Raw genomic sequence first — 20,484 nt, forward strand, 5'->3', positions numbered from 1 at the left:
CTTGTCGACAACGGAAGCTGAGTATAAAGCGTTATCGGATCTAGGTCGAGAGCTAGCGTGGCTGTCAAACCTCATCTCAGAAGTTAAGACGCGAGAGGAACCGCGGAACATCCTGGTCATGGTCGACAATCGGGGAGCAATTGATCTAGCGAAGAGCGAAACTTCGCAAAATAGTTTTCGGACTAAACACATGTCCATCCGACTTCACTTCGTCCGGGAACTGGTCGTTCGCAAACTCATTCAACTCAACTACATCCGAACGGACTCAAATGCCGCGGACTTTCTCACCAAACCAGTTGGACGAGCCACAATTCGCAGGGCTCTTGAAGCCATTGGGATCAAACCCGCTTCACGGATTGCTTCAACCCTACCGGCTCGAAGCACGGTGGGCTGTCAAGACTCAGGTCCAGGCCCAGAGTCAAGGAAGCGCAAGGAACTGAACCCTAACCCCGCAAGGGGGACAGGTGAGTCCGCGCGACCCTCAGGCGCATGCATATGCATGTCGCTCCCAGGCGGTTGGATTATGCTAACGCTAATCCTCCGCTCCTTTCTAGCCACGTCATCACAAGACGAAGAGCCAAAGCGATACAAGCAAACTCTGCCTCTCTCAAGGTATGAAGATTGCTTAATCGTCTCAGCTAGGGCAAGAAGTGCTGACCGGATCTAATCTTCCTTACAGCACTCTTGTTACCGACGCCAATCCAGACCGAACCGGTTCCTCCAGCCTCAGCAATAGGATAACCAACCCCACCTCAGGTGGTGAGTACCTTGCTGCAGAGCCATCTAGTTCCACGCTGAAGACTGACCAAGAGCTCAACGGTGTCACAGATAACACCCGCTCCGCAAGTCTCGCGAGTCGAATCGGCCAGCGTTAAGCGTAAAGCCATTCGATCCTAAGTAAGAGGCTGATGCTCTCTCAGACTCTCACAAAAGAGAAGATCTAGCACTGACTATCTGAGTAGCCGCCCGCAACAGACGTTTCCGTTCAAGTCACGCACACGTGACCGTAGCTGCACCGCAGTCCTTTTCTTCTCTTATCAACTAAACAAGAGCAGGCCGTGATCCGCTCTTAGGTACATTGTGCTCACTTTGTTTTATTTCTCTTTCTGTCTCTGGATATGCCAGATTGACCTTATCTGATTACGAAATAAAACCTCTTAGTTCTGTGAACTCTTTCATGTTCAAGTCAGCCAATCGATTGGCCAGATCGGCAATAGGAGTTAGGCGGTTGACGCTGGGCTTCGTAAGATTGTATCGGAGTATATCGGCGATCTCTTGACTGTTTATCTGAATATCTCGGTCGTACTTAAGCATGTCTCCGTGAATTAACTCGCGGATCTCGACCAAAGACTCGGCCGCTTGTATCACGATATAGTCCTTTACAGCGTCAATATCGTGTCTTAGGTGTGACCTGAACATTTTCCGCCTGATAAGGTCTTGGAGCCAATGTGTAACCCTGGTTTTGATCCCACTTCCATTGGAAATGGGGAACGGCACGTCCTGAAAGCTCCTGAAAGCCGGCGCGAAGCTCGGAAGCGTAGGAGAATATCCGGGGAGCGGACGATCGCGGGAAGGTAAATATGTATTCCCATGCGATCGTGAAGGCGGGGGGAGCTCGTTGCCAGCGAATCTCGATGGATCTACCCTCGCAGAAGGTTGGGGAGCCTGACGGAGATCCAGGGGTGGATAGGCCCTGCTAGAGTGATCTTCGTGCAAATAATATCGGATTTCAGGGTGGTTATTGAGTGTAGGCTCTGATCCTCCTCGTGGGGAAAATTCTGCAGCGGCGTCAGCCTCAGGAATCCTCTGACCTTCCATACGCTGAGCGACGCATAAAAAAAGGAAGGCAAACGGCAATGGGATCATCGTAGGTAAGACTAAGAATAACAGGTGGTCGTCGTCTAGCAGTGTTGATATGGCTGAAGGGATCTCGGTGAGACGAGGTAGTATGTATTACTTTGAGGTGTGTCGAGGACGAATGGTCCAGCTGCAAGAGGCGACAATCTGGTGTCCTCCTAACTTAGCTAATTCCCTCCTCCTCGGGGGAGCGAAGCGACCTCCCCTCCTTCGGAGGGTCCCTGCGGGACGGCGTCCCCCCTCCAATAGAGGGACTTAGTTAAGTTAGGGTGTCCTCCAATGCAATAGTAACAGTTCCCAAATGGTCATATCCTGTTATGTCAAACTTGCAAGAAGGATGGTGTAACGTCGGAATAAATGGAAACCGAGTGGCCCGCCGATAAATGCGGACGCGTGCTTCCTTCCCCCTCTCCATAAGAACTCAGGGATCTAGTAACAGCCGGATTTCGTCGGAGGGCCATTCGTCCTCACTCCTCAAACCAATCCCTCCTCGCACCTAGAGAGACCCCTCCAGCCATATCAACACTCGCTCGTTTATCATCCGAGTTCACCACCACCTGCGCCTGTTCTTGCCCGCGATGATCCCGTTACCCTTCGCGCAAGGGTGAAATCGCTGCGCTTCAAAAAGCGCAGCGCAGCGTGAAGCGCAGCGGCTTTGGTGGCCGCTGCGCTGCGCTGAAAGTAGCGGCCCTGCGCTACCGCTTTTTGGGTCTGGAAAGAAGCGGAGACCCGCTACTTTCAGCGGTAGCGCAGCAGAACCATCGCTGCGCTACCGCTTTTTGAGCTGGCCACGTAGCGCTCCCCCGCTGCCAGCCAAAAAAGCGCAGCGCAGCGCAAAGCGCAGCTTTTTTGGTGGCCGCTGCGCAGCGCTGAAAGGAGCGGCCCCGCCCGCTGCGCTACCGCTTTTTGGGTCGGGGAAAAAGCGAGGCCCCGCTATTTGCAGCGGTAGCGCAGCGGGGCTGGCGCTGCGCTACCGCTTTTTGGGCTTACCGTGCAGCGGTTCCCCGCTGCGCTGCGCTAAAAGACCGCTTTTTTGTAGCGCAGCGCAGCGTTTCAGCCTTGCTTCGCGTTCCTTTTCTTAGAGCATCTGCATCCGTTGCTAAGTTAGTCTGGACTAAGGGCATCCGCATCCGTGGCTAGATTAGCCTGGGCTAACTAGCTTGGATTACGATCAGAATACGCTAATCCGATCGGCCATCCGCATGGGTGGGGATTAGCGGATCCGAGGCCGTCGGAGGTTATGTGTTTAGGTGCCTATATGTTATGTGTTTGGCACCTAAACACATAAAGTTCATGCTGAAAAGCATGATGAATATTCATTTTGAGGTTAGTCCGAGGACTAGTGGGGGCTAGATTTATACCCCACTAGCTCCAAACCAAGCTCCGGGTCAAGTTGATCCCCGGTTGATCCAACCCAATGCGGTTGCGGGGTCAAACTAAGTGCCCTAATCCGGGCTAACTTAGCGCCCGGTGCGGATGGTCTTATGCCTTGCTCATTTGCCTGCCTCACTTGCCCGTGACAACACCCTGCATAAGCGTATGGAGAGTGAGAACGCCAATGAGGCTCCCTGCCTCGCTGCGATTGTCTCGCATGGCAGCAGTGTAGGCTCCCGCGGGGTCCATCCAGGCTCCAGTAGATGCTCCCCAACCTACTCCGATGGTAGATCAATGGAGCTCCGGCAGCTCCTGGCTCCCCCCCTCGCCGCTGTCTGCTCCCTGGGTCTTCTCTTACGTTGACCAGCTTCGGAGTGACATGTCCCACACCCATCTCGGGCCAATAACGGTTGACAATTTGAGCGACATCCAGAAGTTTATTACTCAAGACGTGCCTAAACAGGAGGAAGATATCGAGGTCTTCAGTGTTTGGATCAACGACATGGTAACCTCTCTTACGACGCCCATTGGGAACGGCATAGATCATCTTGCCATTCTGGCCAATCAATTGGCTAATTTCAACAAGGGTGACCTGCAAACTTCTTGCAAAGGTAAGAGCCCACCCAAACCTTTGGATCCACAAAAACAATCCATCACACTAATCAAACTTGAATAACCCAACTGGCAGCTATCCGCTCATACAGTGATCCGCTTGTAAACTCTTTGGCTGATTTGTGTGGATTTTTGGGCCCCCAAAATGTCCTCAAAACCCAATTAAGCAGGAGGCTTTTCATGGTTGAAGCCTACGGCGGAACCCTCCCCCACAGGTTTTGCCCACGCAAGTTTGTCACCGACCTCGTAGAACTCCAGCCGCAACTCACCAAGCTGGCCAAATACTTGTGCCTGCCCAAAGACATTCAAGACCGTTCGCGAGTCCCCCGCGACGCAGTCACCGCGATAAAGATTTTGGGAAAAAAACAGGATGTGATTTTTGAAAGCCGGCCTACCTTCCAAAGATTTTTGACAGAGATTATCCGATTGGAGGATTAAAAAGCTTTTCAAATTGAACTCGAGTGTAAGGCACCTGCTATGCAGTCTAATAAAATCAATTGTCGTGCCTAGAACTGATTGCTCTTGTGTCTTCTATGTGCCTGCCTGCGAATCAATTCGAACTTAGTCAGTCCCTCTTCTGAGGGGTGGGCAGGGGCCCCTCGCGCGAAGCGCGAGCCTCCAAAGGAGGGACTTGGGACTAAGCGGCGAAATTTGGCGTGAGTCCTGAGTACAGCTTTCACCCATTTGGCTGGTGTGAAAGTTTGGCACCACTTTTCTATAGCATCCTGGTGGCCAAATAGGCCTCCCAGGTGCCAAATTGAAGGTCTGCATCTGGCCTTCAAGACTACATAGGCCACATGTTGATGCCTTGAATGGCCTTAAAGCTACAAGGATGTAAAGTCATGGAATCATGATTCCAGGATTGATCTTACACCATACTATTGGATAAGTACATGAAAGTTTCAATTACTTCTAATAAGTACATGAAGTATGTTTATTTATGGTGTTCAAAATTGCATAAGATTTTTTTACATAACAGCATAAGCTGCAATTTTGGCTGGGAGATGTCACTTTAAGTTTTATGTATGCTGACATCTCCCAGCCAAAATCACATGTTATGCTGTTATGTAAACACATCTTATGCAATTTTGAACACCATAATTGTTTGAATTGAACAATGAACTACATTCGGTATGCAGGCCACACATAAAATGTTTACAGGAGTTGAAAAAAACACGCTCTGCTCGCTGGGACAAGCTTGGCATGGTTTTTGAAAGCATGTCCAGCAGCTCTACAAGGGGCTTGATGGATGGTGGATGGCTGGCTGCCTGCGCAAGAAGCTAGGCTTCAAGGCCACACCACTCATGGGCCTATCCTGGCAGTGGTTGATGTGTAATAAAGGATTTAATGAAATTTGGGGGTTGGCCGAGCCTTGGGCCCGTCAGGATTCACGCCAAACCTCGCCGCTTGGGGGCAAGCCTCTCTGTGAGACAGAGACCCTGCGGGGCCCTCCTCCAGTGGCAGAGAGGCTTTGTTAAGCTCGGAATTGATTAGCGCCCAAGGACCGAGCCGGTTACGAACTTCAGTTTGTGCAACTTCCTGATTACATGCAGGCATTGCAACACATTTCCCAATTCCCTTCCAGACATGAATTTTACACTCTCAGGAGCCAAATCCAAAAATGGGCCCTACACAACACTAAGCGGCGTTTGGAGATTGCGTACCAAGCCTCACATCTCAATAAAATTCATTTATCAACTTGAAGGATTCTACCAGCATTCTCAGGACGTCAACCTGGGCAGATGGCCGCCAACAATTACTCTAGAACCGCTCAATATTCTTATTGATTTTGGGCCGTTGCGCTGTTCTCATCCGCCTGCATCTCCTATCTAGTTATCTATGCCCCCATCTTGCCTTGCTGTAAATACCCATCTCATCATTCTTAAAGGGGCTTGAGTAATTGCCTTCCAAAGATTAAAATTCCAACCCCCAAAAGTAGCAGAGGTTGGGAAGACCAGGGTTTGATGTCAATCTGCTCCCTAGGACCGCAAGTTGGCCCAGGGATTCCTTGGGAGTCAGAAGTAAATTCCTATAAAAAAACATAGGGAGTTAGACCCCCAATATTGTGAAAAATGACAAAGAAACTACTACTGGGGGTCAAGCACTGTGTGCGCAAGCCAAAAAATACTTCACGCACAGTGACAGCGGCTTCCCCCAAAAGGAGGGAGTTTTCCTGGATTAAAAGAGTCTTACTTGGCCCTTGAAAAAATAGTGGATTTTCGGAGGTGTCCCCCATCATGTAAAAAAAATTATAATATTAATCCAAGAAATAAGCTCCTGCTGCCTCAATAACCCACCCCGGGGAATTTTCACCTGCCAAAACTTAAGCGGTTGGGTACACAGCCCCTTGAAAAGAAAGTTCAAGGAGCAGCAGCTCTGGATAACTCCCAGCTGCCATTCCAATGGTGGGTACAGGCTAGGGATGAAAGTGTGTTGGGTCTACCCGGAGGGTACCCAACCTGTGTTGGGTCTGGGGCCGGGTTTGGCTTGGCCTTTGCCTCAAAAACCAGTTTTTGACCCAACCCGCCACAGACCCGCTAGATTTTTGGGTTGGGTTTGGGCAGCCATTTTGGCTGTTGGGTCGACCCGTCTACCCAATTACAGACCCGCGTGTAGCCATGTAAAATCCTGTGCCTGGCGCTCCCAGGCTACACAAATTGTGTGGTGCTGCTTATTGAGAGTAGATTGTTTGCTCAGTTGTATTGAACTTGTGAAAAGTATGGTCCGAGTAAAGTGTGTATTGAACCCGCAACCTTGTGTACTGCAAGATTCAAACTCACATACTCAGCATTCATGATTGATGCTCTAACCATTGAGCATACACATTGCATGGAAATGAGTTTGAGGTGATGACACACATAATATGCAAGAGGTTGCAAACTAAGTGCATTTAACATTGGCGTTGTGGTACACTGCAACTGAGCAGACAATCTACTCTCAATACCGCTGGGCTGTCAATCTCTAGTCCGTGGGGATCACTGATCAGCAATGGATTCACTCAGAAAAGAAGTGTATGTGGGGGGAAAGGTGCATACAAGTTGTAGTGGGTGAAAGTGCATGATGGGGATAAAATATCTAAAGGAGTGTTTATATATGTGGGAAGTACAACAAGGGATACATGATGAGCACATAGTAAAAATATCTGAAGATGATCAGTAATGAAGAAGGTATAATGACCAAAGAGTGTATATGAAATTTAACTATGTAGAATATGAAATAATGATGAGCAGAAGTAGCAGGTATAAGGTCCAAGAAGTGTTCATAATGAAGATGAGAATTTAGTAATTGCTCCAAGAACTATGAAGGAATGTACTGCTGATATCATATGAGGGGAAGAATGTGTAATGAAGCTATGTAAACTCTGCAGTCATATGTAGCTATGATAACAATGAAGGATGTATGTACTAATGCTAAAGATAGGGGGTTGATTAATTGACTCCCAAAAATTTGAGTTCCAACCCAAAAGTTGTTTACATTGCAAGGACCAAAAATTGATGTCAGGCCCAGGTCCTGGGGACCAAAAATTGACCTGGGCAATTTTTGGGAGTTGGACCTCTAATTTTTTTGACAAGTTTGGGAGTCAGGTACCCAATTATACAAAAAAAGATAAAAATGAAGAAAAAATTATATCTCATGACTGGGGCGCCCAAATCCCCCCAAAACTTTACAGCAGTCAGAAAGTGGTCTCCTGAGCACATGGACAGCTGCACGGCATTAGCACACCTCACTAAATGGGTATGCTACTGTGACTCCAATTTGGCAGATTTCCTCAGTAGGAAATCTGCCAAAACCACAGCTACCATGCCCCCAAATGCCCCAAATTTTTACAACACAGAGGTAAATGACCCCTCTGCGATTGGTTAGCTTCTGGGAAGTACACCACTAACAGAAAATATTTTTGAGGGGCTGGGGGCTTTTGCTCATATCTCCTACTAAGGCTCCGTTTGGCTGTCCACAAAAATGTGGGAGCGTAATAAAAAACCTTGCAGATTATTTTCAGGGGGACAGGGGATATTACGCTATCCCCTGTCCCTGTTTGGCAGCCCACCAAGCGTCATAAAGTTGACAACAGGAGTTCACGCTCCATTATTCCCCCCGCCATTTGGGATATTTCACCCTGACCCCAAAATTTGCGGTCATAATCGCTCCCTTCGGCCTCAAATCCGTGCGACTCAATGGCACCCCAACGCAAGAGACCTCCATCCTTGAAACCTCCCCCCCAATCAACCGAGGCTTCAATCCCGCCTCCGCTTCCTGACCCAAACGAAGCGAGGCTACAATCACCATCAAGATGACCAGCTTGATGATTTTCTGCTGGCGTTCGTCTTGGAAGCGAGGCGAGAGGCGGATGTTGTCGAGGATTGCGGAGCCCGGTGGGGGCATCGTGGCATTGGATTTGAGGAGGAGAGAAGCGCAGGCCGGACTTGTTTTTGAGTGGCGCACCAAACAGACAGGACTGCTGTCGCTATATTACGATGGCCGTCCCAAACGGCCCTCTATAATTGCGTAAGCCCAGTAATCATACAAATAAGGTTTAGTAAAGCTTATTTGGATTATTACGCTGCGGTTTATTCCCACATATGATGCTGGGCCCTGCCAAACGGGGCCTAAGGTACGCATTGCAAAAATTTATAACTCTTCACAGAGGCACCCAAAGCCCGCCAAAATTTTACAGCAGTCATGAGTTGCTCTTAGGAGCACATGATGAGCTGCACAGCATCAGCCCACCTCAGTAAATGGGTACTTATCTGGATTTCCTACTCAGGATATCCGCCAGAACCTTAGCTAAACCTTAGCTACAGTGCTAAAAAATGCCCCAAAATTTCACAGCACAGAGTTCAATGAACCCTATCAGATTGTTCAGCTTCTGGGCAGTACTCCACTAACCAAAATTAATTTTGAGGGGGTGCTGGGTTTGGGTCATATCTGCTACCAAGGTAACGCTCTTTCATGTTATTTTATACTAGCATTCAATCAACGGTGAAACCGCTGCGCTGCGCTGACATCAGCGGCACTTTTAGCACAGCGCAGCGGTCTACCGCTGATCAATAAAACCGGAATGGAATGCGGCTTACCATCAGACGAGCCACCCCTTGAAGCTTGAAAAGATAGCAAACACGGCTTTTTCTCACACGATTATCGATGTCAGCAGCTCGCACAGCCCGTCCATCGGAGGTCCATCTAGTCGTCATCATCCATGGCCTCTGGGGCTCGCCGGAGCACGTCAGTCATCTGGCTAGCACCCTCCGAAAGATCTCTGCCCAATCCTCCGACAGCGCCACGCTCGACATCCTCATTCCCAACTCAATTCAATGGACAAACACGTACGACGGAATCGACTATTGCGCCGAACATGTCGCCCAGGAGATCGATCAGAGAAGGTCACAACTAGAGATGGATGGAAAGGTGCTGACTAAATTCAGCTGTATCGGAGTGAGCATGATATCCATGGATCCGTCTCTCATTAAAAAATATCTTCCCTCTTAACCCCTTTCTTTTGGAAACGTGCTTGTTTTTGTAGTATTCACTGGGTGGCCTCATTTCTAGATTTCTGGTCGGACTGTTGCATTCGAGACAGCCGTCCTTTTTTGAAGAAGTGGAACCGATGAACTTCAACACATTTGCTTCCCCGTGGATAGGCATGCCCAAGTACAAGGGAATCCTCAGCTCGACGATCCACTTCTTCGGCTCGAGACTGTTGAGCCGGACGGGCAACCAGCTCTATCTGACCGACAAATATCACCAATTACCATCAATCACATCTACCAAACTTACAGACAAAGAGTGCAAGAAGAAGTTTCCACTCTTGAGCCTTTTGGCCCACCCAGAGACCAACTTTTATAAGGCCTTGGTGAATTTCAAAGTCGTTAGAATCTATGCTAACGCAATCAACGATCGTACTGTACCATTTGTCACTGGCGCAATCGAGAAATTTGATCTCTTTCAAATCGCACACCAGATCTCAAAAAGATCTAAAATTGATCAGGATTTAACGGAATTAGAAGCCTTAGAAATCGGGGGTCTAGAACTGTCAGATCCCCATCCTTTCTTTCACTTTCACTTTTCATTTGCATATTTTTTGACTCGTCGGGTTAATTTGGTCGGTTTTGTTTCTGCAGAACATTCAATCGGGAATGTGCCTCACTGATTGAGAAAGTTCAACTGGTACAAGTTGAATCTCAGCCCGAGAAACTCAAGAAATCAGAGCCGAAGGAGGGGCCCAAGACGAGAAACGGAAACTGGAAAAAGAAGTTACCCAAGCTCCCGTTCTTCCTCAAACCGTCGACGTATCCCTATCGAGCGCCGCTGAACTATGTAGCGGCGGGCCTATCGCCGGTGATTGCGCCGATGTTCCTTACCTACATCCTGTGTTCGTTCTGTTACCAATCATTCCAGTCCCGCCAGCGGATCAAGAAGTACAACGTCGGCGAGCTCGAGAACCATTTCTCCCGGCTGAGCCGGGTCGGCCTGCTCCAAGAGCTCCGCCAAGACCTCATCGAGGATCTCGCGGGGATAGGAAACGAGCCTAGCCAGGAAGCCGATCCTGTCACCGACCAAGCGGTCCCTTCCAGCACCCAAAGCTCCGGCCAATATGCGCACCCGGAACGCTCCGAAACCGAGCAGCTAATCCATGTCGAGACTCCAACGAGTGCTCTCCACCCTCCCGACCAACTCAGCTCAGTTGATCATCAAACCCATCGGCTCGAGGGCACCCAATACCTCACTTCTCTATCCTCCGACACCATCAAATCAGTAACCCATGATCTCGGCCTGTCGCCTCTCCAGATCGACATGTTAGATCGTCTGAATCAACTACCGAACTTGACCAAATTCTTCAGCTTCTTAGATGGCATCCCCAATTCTCATGGTGAGCTCCCCTTCACATCGTGTTTTACAATCTATCGACTCTCCTGAAGCTATGTAGCTTTCCCCATTGATCTTATGTTTATCATGTTCATTTAACCCAAAAGGCGCAATAATTTATCGCGTGGATGGCTTAAGCGATCGACGTGGCAAACGCATAGTCTCGCATTGGGCCGAGCGATTCATTTTGTAATCCCAGATCCCCATCGCTGGGTCCGAGAGAGGACAATGTATCAATAACTTAAGAACCCGAATTGAATTATCTTCTTCCTCTCGGAAGTCTTTACAACTCTCATAGATAGACTGACTCTTATACAGTCGAACACTTAGATGTAAACCTCATTCCATCATCCTTGTATGGCGCCTTCTGAACTTTAAGATATTGTTTTCTCTTTTTAAGCAGCTGGAAGCATTGACAATTGTGATGTATACGTAGTTCCTTTGCGCCAGAAAAAATCTGGGTTTAAAGTTAATTGTTAAAATATTTTTCTCATACATACAATGTAGTATTATTGGCATCTAAGATCAGAAAGGTCACCGAGAGCGCAGCTGCCGACGAATAAGATCAGAAAGGCCGATGAAAGCGCAGCTGCCGACGAAAGGAAAACCAAGCAAAACATGCCCTCAATGCACATCCTTTTGAAAATCCAGCATATTTTTGGCGGGGGGGGGGGGGGTGCTTTGTTATACAGTGAGATCGAATTCTTTTTGAATTCTAGTGATCTTAAGTTGTTTCTGCAGGACTGCTATTCCCCGGTGAGCTGTGGTGCAGCATCTGGCTGGAGGGGGATGGCTCTGCTCAGATTCTCAACCAAAAACAGCAAGGGTAGAGGCCCTTGAGAAACATTTGCGTTCCTGTTGAGTCCTACATTAGCTTGGCAGAGGAAGTTGTTTGCAACTGGGTCCATTGTCACTGATCTTTTGTCAATCTTGACAAAAGACCATCCTACGATTGGCGTACACACAACAGACTCTTCGACTCCCCTCACCTACGCAAGGGGTTGAATGGGCGCAGATTTCAAGTTGTTAAATGATACATGTAGGATGACTGATCATGCTATTTTTTAGATAGAAAGCAAAACAAACATAAATAAAAATAAGCAAGTATTGAGAGGATGAAATAGCAAACTAAACAGCAAGGAGAAAGATGATAAAAAATGACAGTGGTGAAGAGTGTAATGCATGTATCTACAAACATAGAAGGAGGAGGAAAGAGATGTTACAACAATAAAATGATCCGAATAAGATCCAAGAGGAGATTATGGACGATGAACTCAATCCCACTGGGGAGACGCTGGCCGTCATGATCTGCGTTCTTCTTCCCATCGTGCTGTAGTCCATCGGGTCCATTATAGCTGTCGAATTCTTGGAACAGATCGAAGACTTTAGTAGCTGCCAAATCGGTTGCTACAACACAGATTCCCAAAAGAAAAGGGATGAGATCCTGGCGTGATATGATCGTACAAAGAAGATGACCGATGAAGAAGGATTGCTCACCATTTGATCCTAGTCCGATCTTTAGACTCGACCACGAGTCGACAAACAACTTCCGGGCAGCATCTTTGCGCCGGGCTTTGGCCTCTGCGGTCTGATCGACCTTAGCCTGTTTCAGGTTATTTGACTTCTTCAGGTCGTCGTCATCGACCAAAGATTGGTATTGATACTGCTGGGGTAAAGTCGAAGAATCGGACGGCGAGGAGGAGACATCAAGCCCGAAATCATCGAGACTATCGTCCTCAGAGGCCAGACTATTAATCGAGTGTTGTTTGCGATGATGTTTGCGCTTGTTCTTTAAGCTTTGCTGTTCATCAGGACCAGGATGGTCCTTGGACGGGGCAGATGAGGAAGAGAGGCTGAGAAGGGCAGAGTTGATGAGATCGACATAGGTCTCGACCTTTTCGAATTTGTCGATGAGCTGCGAAAGCGTCAGTCGAATGAAGTGGCTAAAGCTCGTCGTCCGCAGGACGGTCTCCAGAACCCTCAAAACCCCTCGCTTCATCGACCAGGGCGTGTTGTTCCCCGAGCCGCCCTGCTTTTGATCGAGCCCATAGGCCGCCTCGAGGATCGAAATGATTCCGATGATCACCGTATCAAATTCTTTGCCGTTCAGCGTCGTCGTCGCCACTGTCACTGATGATGCTGGTAATGAGCTGGCCGTCTCGTTGAGAGGTGCGGTTGATTTGGTGCTGTTCCCTGGTGTCGTCGTAGGCTTGATGGTCTCAGCCAAGTTGCTTGCGACCAATGATTCTTGGTTCTTCGTGGCTGTCCCACCTACACTCCCAGTCCGTTGAGGACGGGCGGTCGTTTCGTCATCTTGAAGGGAAGCGTTCAAAGACGGTTTCTCTTCTGTTTGAGGACCGGCAGATAGAGGACCAGCAGTTGATGTTGGTCGCGAGCCGGATGATGATTCTAGATTTGGCTGGGCAATAACCGACTGCTCTTCGCTTTTTTCCTCCTTTGGTTCTTTCCGAATGTCATCAATCAATCCTTGATCTCCGTTTCGACTACTTTGGTGAGCGTCGATTGCACTTCTGGTATTCACCAAGCCTTCAGCTGCCTTGGTTGTTTGATCAGTGGGTTCCGAGGCGACCAAGTTGGAACTCGGTGAATTGGCGAACTGCAATGAGTCCCTATGGCTCCCTATTTCCGAAGATGTAGACTCTTCATGTGTTGCGACCGGTGAATTTCCGAAGGGTAACCCTGAGAAAACGCCTTTGGAGAGTCTATTTAACCCCGACGCAGCAAAATCGACCGGCTTACTGACCACTTCTTTTCCAACGCTGGCGACCCCTTTACCGATCGAATCCAAAGTCGAAGAGGTCGAGTTGAAGATGTTGTTGATCGCCCCACCACGGCCGCTCATCCCAGATCTTTCTTTTGCGAAGAATTTCAAAACTGGCTCTGATTTTGAATACCTCTCATCTTTTAAGAGACATTCCAGGTAGGCTTCCAATTCCCTTCGAACATGATCAATAGTCTTGAAGTTCAAGTTGGTCGGTAATAATGCTCTAGGAAAGGCTTTCGTACCCACGCCGACGAGTTTCTTCTTGTTGATTGCCAGATCCATTCGCTCAAGCTCGGGCCATCCACGAGTGACGATGAATCCGGGGACGGATGGGGCCTCGACAGCAATCAATAGAGAGATGTCCTTTTTCTGCTTGATAAGCCCAGTCTTGGGGTCGATGGCGGAAGGGGGCGACATATCCGTAACTGAGACTGAGAAGGAAGCAGCTTGAGAAGCAGGCGGTGTGTTCATCGAGTTGGATCGTGAAATAGGGGAAGACAATGTAATTGTGTCGTCAAACCGGAGGGTAGAATTGGAGGCAGTCGAACTATAATGTGGATTGATTGACTGATGGGACTGGTTGGGATCCGAATCTTCGTTTTCACTTGTTTCATCGAGCGAGTAGCCTTCTGTCATGTCACCCTCTTCAGGAACGCGAGCCGAAAAGGGGGAGGATTGCAACGCGGCGACAGGAGATCCAAAGCTTTCATGTACACTGTCTCTCTGCGGTGAGGCTCCATATCTGGATGGAGGTGAGGTAGCAGTACGGCTGAAAGACGGCGCACGATGTCTGCTGAGGATGGCCTCAGTAGTACTGTTTTTAGCCTTATCCCATGTATGCTCATCTCTTGAGCTTGCCAGGTCTTGAGACTGCATAGGAGGGCTATCAACAGTATAACCGCTTGAGCCGGCTGGTGGAATGTTGGGTAAGGTCATGTAGTGTATCTTATCCCCCCGAGTTGTCTCAGTTGCAGGAGTCGCCCACGGCTGATAATCGATATCTGAACTTGGTTCGAGTTTAGAAGCTACAGATGCCTGATTTGATGGGTTGGATTTGATGGAGCGTAAACGATCGAGGATCCATTGCTGGAGGTTGCCAAAGACGGGCGAACCAGAACTTGATGCAATTTCAAGACGTCTCAAAGTTTCAATGATCGCCGATTTCCAAGTGCTGGAGATACGCACCTTGGAGCTCTGGTCGGGCTGGCTTGCAATGTGCTGATCTACCGCATAATCCATAAGCGGGGCTAATGCACTTAGGACAGAGATCGCGTCAACCTTGACTACGTCTGCTTTGAGATTGGCGGTCTGACAGGTCTTTTGGAATGAGTCGAAATGGTTGAAAAGCTTGACGAAACATTCAACTTCAACGGAATCATCAGATGAAGAAGACAATAGATTGGATCGTTCCGAATCAGTGATCGCACTCTGGGGAGCCCATTTCGCGGTATGCTGAAATAAATCTTGCAGGTGAATGTTGCTGTTTGGCTTCGTACTGGGTGAAAGATTGAAGTTACCAGGGGATTTGAGATAGGCCATCAACACATCGTTCCCAGTAACAGACTGAATATCATCTGGAGTAGCCGCGATGGTTGAAGGAGTTTCACTGGTAGAATGAGATCGAGCAGGGCTAGGGCTTTGGAACAGCGGTCGATGAGAGTCATTCTGCTTAGTGCTTTCTTTGATTTGGTCGACAACCACAGCTGTTATTCCGGTATCGGTAGCTTTTGTCGATGCTGATGATGCCAATGAGACTTGAGTGGGGGCACCAGTGCCTAGAGAGTCGATCAGGGTCTGATTAAACCAGTCGTGGTTGTAAGAGCTGGTGATGGATATCAATTGAACAGTCAAGACTTCGGAGACTAGGTTGAGGGTCAGAGGGGACGAAGTGATTGAGGAGGAACCCAGGGTTAAGAGGATTTCTTCGGAGATCCTACGGGTCTGAGTCAGACGTTGAGCGATTCGATCCTGAGGAGAAGTTTGGGATTGAGAGTTGGCACGGTCATTGAGTTCACGGACGAGGTTCATAGACAGACAGCCGATGAGATAGATCATCGTTTCTTTGCTAGACTTGGTGGTCAACTTGGCATGCGCTTTGAGGAGGATGTGGTTGAGAGCATTTCGGAGTTGATTCAAGAAAGCCCTGTCGCCGGTCGAGACGGTGGGTAGGAGATACCAGCTTTCGACATAATCACGGATGATCAAATCGAACAGAGAACCGAATGCCGATTGTAACTGCTCGGGTAGTTGATCGAGCTTGATGAGATTCTGGTTTAACTGCTGATGGTAATTTGTTGTGCTAGATTCAAGATTGGCCATGTGAGTTGACTTCAATTGAACGCCAAGGACTGAGAAGGTCTCTTCAAGACGACGTTCGGGAGATAAGGTGGTACCCAGGGTGCTGTCGACGATACTTCTGAAGTCGGGTAATGCAGAGAGGGTACTGTGGTTGGATTAGGACGGGCGCAGGAGGAGTCAATGGCGCGCAGGCAGGCTTGCTAATGATTGGAATTCTTGGAGAGGATTACTTACAAGGATACGATGATGACGAGGACGAATGAGAATGGACCGATTCTGATGAACAATAGCAGTAAGCCGACTGCACCTGAGATCAAGACCACTTGAGGATTATAGGCGATGACGTGACTGGAGTCGACTTGGTTGTCCTGGTCCAGGGTTCCTGGGTCGGCTTGTCCAGACAGGGCTATTTTATCCATCATCAAGAGTTCCTCTGTGAGTATAGTGTGTGGAGTAGTAAGTTGTCCTCGGTCTGGGTCGACCAGTTGTGGTGGCACCCCTGTGATGGAATGTTGCGGTTGGGCCTGGATTTCGTTGGATAGTCAACCTGGTCAGCTCACTCGAAGTCAAGTCCACATGTATTTATCAGAGAAACATGCTGCTTACCTGCGGCTGCTGCTGTTGGACTGGCTGGGATGTGTGAGTGGTGAAGTGGTTGTGAATTTGTGAGGTGGCCGTGGAAGGGGCAGCTGATTACGTAATGCCCAACAACCCAGTGAGAAATCGACGTCATAGCAATCGACGACTGCATCACCAGTCCAACGAAGGGCAATTGCTTCTTTCTGCGCGCGGCGCGGCGGGTCAAGATGGTGAGTGCCCGCTCAAGCCCGGCCCACCTTAGCCACCACGCGGCACGCCCCAAAGGATGGAAGATCCGTCGGAGTTTCCACCGGGCCCCCCCGGGTGTACGTAAACTGCGACCGCAGATCAAACCAGTTGCTTCCAGTTCCGACATCTCCCACAACTCCGATCGCACCACCATTCGATTCCAGCTACATACACAAGTTCGTCGCCACTTCATACATACTTACTTCGATCTTTCGCCCAGTCTGCCGTCACTAACTTGACCAGTCTTCCTTAGATTTGTTCGCCACAATGTCAAGCTCCAACAACGTTGTTCGTCAAACATCTTCAGCTTTACTAGACCATCCCCTTCGGCACTGACTGACTTAGGGCTTTGGTTTGTCCAATTCTTCACAGCTCGTGCTTATCCGACATGGTCAAAGTGAATGGAATAGTAGGTCAAAATCTCACCCTTAAGCTTCTTCAGAAACACCGTCCCCACCCTCACTTCAAGTAGGGCTTACAATAACACTTGTTACCATTCCAGAGCAAAACCTGTTCACTGGCTTCAAAAACCCCCCGTTGACTCCTGATGGAGAGGATGAGGCCAAGCGGGCTGCCATGAAACTAAAGGAACTTGGATTCGTCTTTGATTGTGCATACACCTCCGCCTTACAACGTGCTCAAGCGACCCTCGACCTCATTCTCGGGGTGGTAGACCAAAAGAGCATCCCGATCGAGAAGGATATGGCCCTTAACGAGCGCGACTACGGCGATCTGAGCGGCTTGAACAAGGATGATGCTCGTGCTAAGTGGGGTGGAGACCAGGTCCACATCTGGAGACGTAGCTACGATGTCCCTCCACCCAATGGCGAGAGTTTGGAAATGACCGCGAAACGAACCTTACCCTACTACAATGCTCACATCAAGCCTAAAGTTCTAGAGGGAAAGACGGTCTTAGTGGCTGCTCACGGAAACTCTCTTCGGTAAGTCACAAGATTCTCCATACATATAATTCTCTCCACAGGCTAACTAGGGCTGATCGATACCTCGTGTACATATATATATATATACTTCTTCACCAATAGCTCGATCATCATGCAGCTAGAGGGCCTCACCGGCGACGAGATCGTCAAGAAGGAGCTGGACACTGCCGTCCCAATCATTTACGAGCTGGACTCTGAAGGTAATTCATCTCAATCCCCATTGTCCATCGCTCTTGGACAGTTGATCTGACTTGGCATTGTGCCTCCCTTCCCCCGCAAATGACCGTCCAGGCAAAGTACTCAAGTGCACCGTCGTTAAGGTACCCAAAAAAGAAGATTGAGGCTCAGATTAATTGTATTAGTCATTTTTGAGTCTCGGAAAAACTACCTCCCCCTCTTGTTCTTGCTAGTAAAAAAACAACATTGCTTGTCTATGTCTTTCAAGCGACTCTGAAATGTGTAGTAAGCACTTGAGAATAAAAGTCTTGGCGAGATTCATGTACCTCGTTCACCCTAAACTCCAAAAAAGGGCTGTATTCTCTCAATAGAACAGTATGCTTGTTTGAAGAAAGAAAAACGGTGTATGGGGAGTCCAGATCACAGAAGAATTAATAGAAAATAACACCACAGAGATATCGCAAATCTACTCCACAACATGACCAATAATGAGTAAACCCTTGTTAAGAAAAATCCTCCTGATACTCTAACATCTCTTGTACAAAAACAAAAACCAGATTCAAAACAATCAGCACAAGCGCTCAAAGAAATACTAACAGAGAACGAGTGGGGATTACATTGGTAATGAAAAGAACAATCAGCTCAGTCATCATCATGATGATTCATGTTTTGCTATTTTGATTTACTTTGAAGTAGTTTCTCATTTTTCTGACTTGGAATAGTGACGAGGAAAAGAAGAATTCAAACTCTATGGTGAATAAAAAGTGAAAGAGTAGGGATGATTACTTGGGAAAAAAAGGGTGAGTTGATCAAGTCGAAGAATGGAAGTGGCAGCGATCGAGGATTTCCTGTAAGCTCATACCGGTGGGATCGAATTGATCACGAACACCGTCAGACCAATCGATGACGACGCTAGGGATGATTTTCTGGATGAGAACGGTTTGAGGGCGGCCATTGACGATGACGGTTGTAGGGATAGAATGTTCGGGGAAACGATGAGAGATTCTTGGGATAGGGATGTTCGGAGGGGAAGCACGGGAGGGATGGACGGGTGAAGTAGCGGGCTTCTGGACGGTCGAGGTGAGTCCGTTGGTGAGCTGGCGGAGGACGAGGATCGCTTGGCGACCACTCTTGTGACTCTCGTCCAAGCTGAACGTCACCTGACGGATAAACCGTCCGCGGAAATTCTCCCGGCCTTGGTAGCCCTCCTCCGTACCATGGCTTCCCCGGCGCCCGTCGCGGTAGCCATTCGGCGCACTGTCGCCCGTGCCCAGACTGGATGTGGACGGATGGCTGAGCGGGATGGAGGCCATGGATGTCGGTCGATCGGCTCGACGATGGTCCCAATCCTGCTTGGTTTGATGCTTGACCAGCTGAGAGTCCGACATCCCAAAGGTCTTGAGGTCGTCATCCGTTAGCGATAATGGCGAGCGCATCCCGAGAGGTAGACAATCCTGTGGGCTTCGGACCCGTTGGAAGATGCTGTTGAGCAGCGTCGGGGTTGAGGCCACAGTGCACGATCTTCTTCGGGACGCCGAATCTGGATGGGTTGAGGAGGACTCTGCAGGGAACGACTTTCGGCCGTTGGTCGAACTGCCCTGCTGGCTCTCGTGCGCTTCACCATACTGACTCTCATGGAAACCTCTGCCATCCCTTGAAAATCTCGGTGATAGAGGTGAAATAACTGTGCTCGAGCTTGAGGAACGAGATGAACTTGGTGAAATGATCGCATGTGCCGATGTTTTTGACGTGGTGCTTTATTATACGAAGTAGGTGGAAGAACCGTCAAAACCGTGCCCTGGACCCCTTTTTTCTATGAGAATTATATTAAAACACTCACGTAGATGCTGGGCTGGTGGTACCCTTTGGAATAACCGCGCCAGATTTACCTGTCATCTGCCACGAGCCCTGGTGGTAGCGGAGGCCCTGTTTGCGCTGAGGAGGCTCGCTGAGATGATGAGCGCCTTGGTCATGTCTGTGATCGTCTGGCATTCTTGGTGACGTGTGGCCGTTGTTCCAGCTGGACAAAGCATGAGGTTGAATGATGGATTGTCGTCTGGCGTGATGTAAGACTAATGGGTTATATCTGATAGATAAGAACCAAATTTTATTGATTGACGTAATAAATTAACGAGACACAGTCAATATCCAGGAGAGCTTAAAAAGAAGTCAGAAGAAGATTGAAGATGCCCAACTTGTCACACTCGTCCACTTCCCCGGAGTTGAAGGGATGGCCCTGGTGGTTGTAAACTTCGTCTTGTTCGGTTAATCCGAAACGGCCAAAAGCGGAAGTAAGCTCGGCATCACGATTCTCATCATGTCGGGAATAGCTTCGATGATGATACGACGATCCTTCGGGCTGGATCCGCAGCGGACGGCTGCCGCTCGGCGATTGAGAGATTGCGGCTTGGGGAGAATTCAAGAGTAGTGACCGTCTTCTTGCACTTCCTGGCGAACCAATCTGGCCACTCGGCCGGGTCTGGGCGGGGTCGTAATAACGATCGCTCTCTCGTTGGTGGTGAACACTGGAGGCATGTCTCCCAGAAGAATGGTGATACGAGGCATCCTGACTATCACGCATCTCCGCTGATGAAAATATCTTTCTAGGGGTAACGCAAAAAAAGAAGGGGAGAGATCTGCAACTGTTTTTTTGAATTTATTTTTTGGGGAAACCAGGCGTATCTATTTGGGGGTTGCGAAAATGCTATAGTCTATGGAAGTTTATCGATAAATTATCGATGGCCTCTG

At 48.8% G+C, this 20,484-nt stretch overlaps 5 protein-coding genes across 5 annotated transcripts; 3 read left to right on the top strand and 2 right to left on the bottom strand.

Annotated features, from left to right (window-relative positions):
* Positions 1 to 3,610: 3,610 nt before the first annotated feature.
* PtA15_15A372 (uncharacterized protein) lies at positions 3,611 to 4,281 on the top strand (the record flags this gene model as incomplete). The annotated part of the gene is made up of 2 exons (XM_053163572.1): positions 3,611 to 3,842; positions 3,920 to 4,281. 2 exons carry the CDS (start codon positions 3,611 to 3,613, stop codon positions 4,279 to 4,281), a joined length of 594 nt encoding a protein of 197 aa, XP_053027534.1.
* Positions 4,282 to 8,985: 4,704 nt separating this feature from the next.
* Positions 8,986 to 10,900, top strand: PtA15_15A373 (uncharacterized protein; the record flags this gene model as incomplete). The annotated part of the gene is made up of 4 exons (XM_053163573.1): positions 8,986 to 9,276; positions 9,365 to 9,873; positions 9,963 to 10,711; positions 10,815 to 10,900. The coding sequence occupies 4 exons, from the start codon at positions 8,986 to 8,988 to the stop codon at positions 10,898 to 10,900; spliced, it is 1,635 nt and encodes a 544-aa protein (XP_053027535.1).
* A 1,026-nt stretch (positions 10,901 to 11,926) lies between these two features.
* On the bottom strand, positions 11,927 to 16,815 carry PtA15_15A374 (uncharacterized protein; the record flags this gene model as incomplete). Its single annotated transcript, XM_053163574.1, has 5 exons — positions 11,927 to 12,114; positions 12,205 to 15,935; positions 16,025 to 16,314; positions 16,397 to 16,479; positions 16,791 to 16,815. The coding sequence occupies 5 exons, from the start codon at positions 16,813 to 16,815 to the stop codon at positions 11,927 to 11,929; spliced, it is 4,317 nt and encodes a 1,438-aa protein (XP_053027536.1).
* Positions 16,816 to 16,885: 70 nt separating this feature from the next.
* Positions 16,886 to 17,900, top strand: PtA15_15A375 (uncharacterized protein; the record flags this gene model as incomplete). Its single annotated transcript, XM_053163575.1, has 5 exons — positions 16,886 to 16,906; positions 16,991 to 17,027; positions 17,121 to 17,559; positions 17,662 to 17,759; positions 17,851 to 17,900. 5 exons carry the CDS (start codon positions 16,886 to 16,888, stop codon positions 17,898 to 17,900), a joined length of 645 nt encoding a protein of 214 aa, XP_053027537.1.
* Positions 17,901 to 18,545: 645 nt separating this feature from the next.
* On the bottom strand, positions 18,546 to 20,317 carry PtA15_15A376 (uncharacterized protein; the record flags this gene model as incomplete). Its single annotated transcript, XM_053163576.1, has 3 exons — positions 18,546 to 19,491; positions 19,577 to 19,822; positions 19,932 to 20,317. The coding sequence occupies 3 exons, from the start codon at positions 20,315 to 20,317 to the stop codon at positions 18,546 to 18,548; spliced, it is 1,578 nt and encodes a 525-aa protein (XP_053027538.1).
* Positions 20,318 to 20,484: the final 167 nt, after the last annotated feature.

Source organism: Puccinia triticina, chromosome 15A (assembly GCF_026914185.1).
Source record: "Puccinia triticina chromosome 15A, complete sequence".
Classification (NCBI taxonomy): Eukaryota; Fungi; Basidiomycota; class Pucciniomycetes; order Pucciniales; family Pucciniaceae; genus Puccinia; species Puccinia triticina.